Source organism: Strongylocentrotus purpuratus, unplaced genomic scaffold (genome assembly GCF_000002235.5).
Source record: "Strongylocentrotus purpuratus isolate Spur 01 unplaced genomic scaffold, Spur_5.0 spur5_scaffold_7, whole genome shotgun sequence".
Lineage (NCBI taxonomy): Eukaryota > Metazoa > Echinodermata > Echinoidea > Camarodonta > Strongylocentrotidae > Strongylocentrotus > Strongylocentrotus purpuratus.
Window position 1 is genome coordinate 15,792,442 of NW_022145613.1, and position 6,505 is coordinate 15,798,946.

General features: G+C 38.4%; 1 protein-coding gene across 1 annotated transcript; it reads left to right on the top strand.

Moving 5' to 3' along the window:
* Positions 1 to 336: 336 nt before the first annotated feature.
* LOC115919807 (plasminogen-like) lies at positions 337 to 1,026 on the top strand. The gene has a single exon (XM_030974064.1). The coding sequence runs from the start codon at positions 337 to 339 to the stop codon at positions 1,024 to 1,026; it is 690 nt and encodes a 229-aa protein (XP_030829924.1).
* The last annotated feature ends 5,479 nt before the right edge of the window (positions 1,027 to 6,505 follow it).

The following is a 6,505-nucleotide window of genomic DNA, read 5'->3' on the forward strand; positions in this document are numbered from 1 at the left end:
GCCCCAATGGCACCAACAATTATTTGAGCGAAGGCAACATTTGCCGTGATGATACTCATCGTAAGATAGCCGATGATCTAAGAAAACAACGTTTTAGAAATAAATTGTTGAAGAAAACAAAAACTGCAAACAAATGAATAAAGTATATATTAGCGGAACCGATGTATTATTTCATGGTTGTAACATAATGTAGTTGGCTATTGTTGGGTGACACTATCATTTCCTCAGCTAAAATCGATTTACAAGTTTTGAACTGGCCTTGGAATACGTGGGTGCGCTGGGCTCAGATGCGCGCGTATGCGTGTGTATGTGTGTGTGTGTATGTGTGTGCGCGGTATGTTTGAACCTCTCGAAACAACAACTGCCCCACCAGGAACAACTACTCAACCTCTTGAAACAACAACTATTCAAGAGCCAACCACATCCCATCCACCAACAACCGCCATACCTGCATGCCTGGAAGATCCTACAGGAGTGAAATACAGAGGAAACTTATCTCAGACAATCAACGGTCATACTTGTCAAGCGTGGACCTCTCAGGATCCCCATCAACACACTAGGACTCCAGCTAACTACCCTAACGCGGGACTAGATAAAAACTATTGCAGAAACCCCGATAATGAGGACACTGCTTGGTGTTACACCACCAATCCTGAGATAAGATGGAAGTATTGTGCCGTAGGTGATCTTGACCCCAGATGCCAAGATTATGAGTCAACTACTCAACCTCCTGAAACAACAACTGCTCCACCGGGATCAACCACTCAACCTCCTGAGACAACAACTGCCCCACCAGGATCAACTACTCAACCTCCTGAAACAACAACTTCTCCGCCGGGATCAACTACTCAACCTCCTGAAACAACCACTGCCCCACCAGGATCCACAACTCAACCTCTCGAAACAACAACTGCCCCACCAGGAACAACTACTCAACCTCTTGAAACAACAACTATTCAAGAGCCAACCTCATCCCATCCACCAACAACCGATAAGATGGAAGTATTGTGCCGTAGGTTATCTTGACCCCAGATGCCAAGATTATGAGTCAACTACTCAACCTCCTGAAACAACAACTGCTCCACCGGGATCAACCACTCAACCTCCTGAGACAACAACTGCCCCACCAGGATCAACTACTCAACCTCCTGAAACAACAACTTCTCCGCCGGGATCAACTACTCAACCTCCTGAAACAACCACTGCCCCACCAGGATCCACAACTCAACCTCTCGAAACAACAACTGCCCCACCAGGAACAACTACTCAAACTCTTGAAACAACAACTATTCAAGAGCCAACCTCATCCCATCCACCAACAACCGGTAATCATAGGCATTTAAGTATTTCCAATCACTTTTTTCCTATCCGTTTCCTTTTTTCAAGGATCACATTCTCATACTAATGTTATAACATGTAATCCTTGCATAATAAAAAGCAAGTATTTGAAGTGTTCTTTTCCAAAACAAAGACAAAAGAAACATTGCCGTTTTTCTGGGCTGTCGCCACGGCAAACCTTAACTTTGCCTTATATATTACCTTTGCCTTATTTGTTACCGTTTTGGCACGAAAGATAGTTTGAGAAATAGATTGGGATCTATCGGTGTTAACTAGCATATTTCTCCCCTGTGCATCGTTTCAACGTGTACAAAATTGTAAAATCCACTCAGACTAATACTGGATACATGCTCACGAAAGTTATGTAATATTATACAACAATTTTACCTAAGATACATTCTATTGAACACAGCTTCATGAACATGAGTTTCATTACTTGTTTGTATGCCCTACCTTTCGTTCAGAAAGAAAATTTTTCATCGATAAATATTTTATTGAAAGACCAAATACACTAAAAATGGGTCAGCTTTTTAACTCCAATAATGTACATACACGTTTAAACTTAGTAAAATTCTGTCGAAAAATAATGCTTCGTTTTCATTAATTTAAGTATGTGCAAAAACATGTTAAGAGTTCAATACTAACTTCATGTTTCTCTTTTTTTGTCTTATATCAATTTATTAAATTGATATCAAGAATATTTTCAGTAATTCATTAATTCAGATATCAATTTACTGGTGCCAGTAAATCTCTTTTTCAATTGCTTCCATTAATTTCGTCATTAATTAGCGTTTTAATTAATATTATCGTTTTGTTTTTGATTATTATTATTATTATCATCATCAATATTGTTATCATTATCATCATAATTTTTCTCACTATTGTCGATAGTGTTATTTTGTATCGATTAATATTAATTCTATTTGTATTGTACTGTATATTTCACAGTGTTTAATTGACAAATTCAAACTGATTGTAACCTTCTCCAATACCCCAATGTGGGTGACATGAGAATAAATTGTCATTGTCATTGTCATTGTCATAAGGTTCGTTGTATACCAGGAATCGAGCTCTCGAATTTACACAAGAAACGCGTATATGTAATGGGGTTATGGGTAATGAATACATATTTATGTCTAAATGAGACTAAAGGAAAACAACAACATACATACCACACAAGTGTTCTTCTGCATCGAACATATTCCTAAGATTCCGGTAGGAATGTAGAACTAGGGGAGGAGAATAAATAACAGCCATTAAAATCAAAATTTAAAAAATTCAACTGAATTTTGATATATCTCCATGTATGCTAAACAACTCATGGTTTTTCTCACTTAAAGATTTGCCAGTCTTTTGTAGCGTGCACCGCGTATTTATCTCTAGACAGACAGACAGACGGACAGCTAGAAACAGAAGAGAATGGAAATGTTATGATGAGGGCTTTGTCCAACGTCTGGATAAATTAATAGCCTGATAGATAGATAGATAGACCAGTTACAGTTTAATACTGATTTGGGAATTAGCTAAATGAAATATAGTCTAGTTTTAACAAATTTTCAAATCATGGTCATGATTTAAAAGTCGTTTCTTACCTGTTTAGTTTCAATTTTCTTATATTTTGGGGAGTATTTTTCCTAAGAACGAAGACATTTGTGAACATGCACTTTCTCACAGGTTTCACGGCAAACAGCTGCGGAATACAAGTGCATACCGACGATGGGTGCGGGCGCGCGCGTGCGTGAAATTATCGACTGTAATCTCAGATCCTCATTAATTTCATGCAAGTAATTCACATTGTGAATTGAAAATAATCATTTAAACAAAAATAAATCTTGCGAAAGTGTTAATCCCTTATGGAAACAATTGCATGCTCTTATGCTATAGTCACATTACCCAAAAGTAGCCTACTCGGCGGCCGAGCGGCGAGTTTTTAACCAATTCTAGGGCATCGCTCGGTCGCCGCTGAAGTTTTAGCGCGGAGTTAAAATTTGGGCGGCGCCTGCTCACTTTTCACTCGCCGCCCAAAATACGCTCGGTGCCTGGGCGGTCGCCGCTCGGGCACCAACCTAATCGCTGGGCGATGCCTTAATTCCAGCAGCGACCGAGCAGGCTACTTATCGGTCGGTCGTTGCTCTGATCTGTGACCATAGCTTAAAGAAGAAAAAATAAAAAAGGCGACTTACCAGAACACTTGCCCAAATTCCAATGGAGACATAGCATAGTCCGGTCCCGAGGACGAACTCGGCAATGGCGACGACGATGCTCCCAATGCCGAGGGAGAGCTGCAGCCAACCAGTCACTCTCCCGGCAGCTCCGTTGAATTTCTGCGACACGCCACTCGATGAGTTAGGGTTCTGCACCGGAGTGGCATAGCTGACTGGAGCGGGCTGGTGGACGTAGACAGTCTGGCCCGGGACTCCGGGCTGGGTGGGATAAGACGTGGCCTGCATATTGCTGTGTAGGGTAAGAAAGTTTCGTAAAGACCGAACATGAGTTTTGAAGACCAATAATAAGGATAAAACTTCACTTATGTTTGCAATTTGAGGACTGTAGGACAGTGTTCCCTCTGGACTGCCACCTCCTCACAACATTGACAAGTGAGAAAGGAGGCGAGAATTGAGTGATTGATTAATTAAACTTTGTTCATTACTTTTTTGAAACATGCATTCAAAATAGCAGCCAAAGGCTGAAGCAAATTGAATTTACAAAAGATTATTAATCACATTAGAATACAATACATTGAACATTGAAAGTACAGTTATATGCATAGTAACATATAAAGTAGTAATAACATTTAACTTCAAAAATAAACACGGGAAGGGACAAACACTGGGAAATGAAAAGGACAGACGAGATAAGCTTGAAATGGAAGAAGAGGGAGAAGTTTAGGTGAAGTAATCAAAAGAATTTAACACAGAACAATTATAATTTAAATTCATTGGCAGTAAGGTTTTTAGACATTATTGGATCAACATTGGGCATTTTGAATAACGAAATAAATTCCACAAACGATAAGACATACTAATTGGAACACAAAGATATTGACAGATAGTGAATACAAGTATTAAAGGGATAGTTGAGTTCTGTTTTCAGACCGCAAATGCCTTCGAAGTGCATGCACTGCAAAAACCAGGGTGTTAAATTTCTAACACCAGTATGGTATTGAATTTTATTGACACCATTGGTGTTATTTTAACACTGGTCACTTGGTGTTAAGTAACATGGTGTTGTTTTATGCTCGGTGTTGAAAGTATCATCACATGATTTCGTTTAAGGTGGTTGATTAGTCGAATAAGTTTTCACAAAGTGTACGCGCGCTTAATGATTACTTTACACGTGTTCACAGAAGAATACATTTATCATGATTTGTTAAGCAAATTATGACAATGCTTCATCAATTTTGTGATTTGTATTTTCCTTTGGCAATTATTGACCAATAGATTATTTGTCCGATCTTGTTACAATTACATTAACGTTTTAGCAATAGATATATTGATTATAAGATTACTAACCAAGAAACAACATGCATATTTATTATATATTCGTGTACCAGCCTGTATCATTTAAATGTTAATCTTGAAATTACTTCAAATGATCTATGTGATGGATTTAATGCAATGGAGATTACAATATACCTATTAGTGGACAGTTGCCAACATCGATTATGAATTATCAGTTTACAATTGGTTCTTCTACCCTGGTAGATAATGGTCGATAATAGGAAATATGGAATGTAGGACCATTGGATCAACAAGAATATAAACACCAAAAGTGGAATTGAATTTGATATGATTCCAGATATTGTTGTTAATCTACACCAGTAGGAGTTGTCAAATATTACCACCAAGAGTGGAATTGAATTTGTTATGATTCTAGATATTGGTGTTAATCCAAACCAGTAGGAGTTGTCAAATATTAACACCAAAAGTGGAATTGAAATTATCTAATTCCAGAAAATGGTGTTAAGTAACACCAGAGGAGTTTTCCGATATAGATACCAAGAAAGTGTTAAATTGAACACCCTTGGTGTTAATTTTAATACTCTGGTTTTTGCAGTGTGGTTATTGCTCTTACTCTTATCTATGACATTTCTAGTGCCCTTTTAGAACCTAAAATTGCTATGAAGGTAATTTTAGAACCCAAATTGTGTGCAATTTAGCCAATACGATCATACCAATTCAGCTCCACTTTCAAAAAATACGGTGACTGTTAATTAATTATTTAATTAAAAATAACAAAACATGGGCCGACTGGCTGTGCGTAATATAACCAACACGAAAATGCCAACAAAAAGCCAACATCGACATTGGCTGAATTACGACGTAAAAGGCGCTATTTCATTTTTTTCAATGGTTTTTTCAAATTATTTCATATTTGTGGTGGTACACAAGTATTAGAAAGCGTTATATTTATAGATATTTCAGCCGTCTCTGAACCGATTTTGACCAAACAAAGATGATTTTGTCATTTACATTGTATGGTCTTTTAAATTTGACACTCAGTTTGTCATTATCTCACAACAAAATGTATTTTGTGTAGCGCCCTCTGCAACAGAACTCAACTATCCCTTTAAGATATCGATTAGTATTGCAATATGTGAGTCCTATATTTATCCAGCGTTTGATAGAAATAATTTCGAAACCACATCCGACACAGAAATCGGATTCATTTCAACAGGGCGTATCAGTAATTCATGAGTATAATTATGTGGGCAGAAATCGGCCATCACTACTACATACAACAAACTACGCCCTAATTAATTGCTCCAGTAAACTTCCTCAGACAACTACTCCTAGCACGAGTACCTTTAGATCATTAACTCCCTGCATGGTCACTGCCATTTGGTTATCTCATCAAATCAGCTCTCAATTAACATAAGAAAAAGTGGACCATGGGGGATCACCGGGCACCGCCTAGGCGCTGTTGGCTATGTAGAGGGCGCAAGCAGGGGCGTCGTCAAAGGGGGGTGTGGGGGGGGGTGCGACACTCCTCCACCTGTCAGGATACTGTCGGTAAAATTGCGCTGCCGTCGGGAAAAAAAGAGAAAAGGGGGAGGGAAAAACGAGAGGGAAAGGGAAAGAAAAGAAAAAAGAAAAGGAAAAAAAGAAAGAAAGGAAAAGAAAGGAAAGAAAAGCGAAAGGAAAGAAAGAGAAAAAAAAGAGGGAGA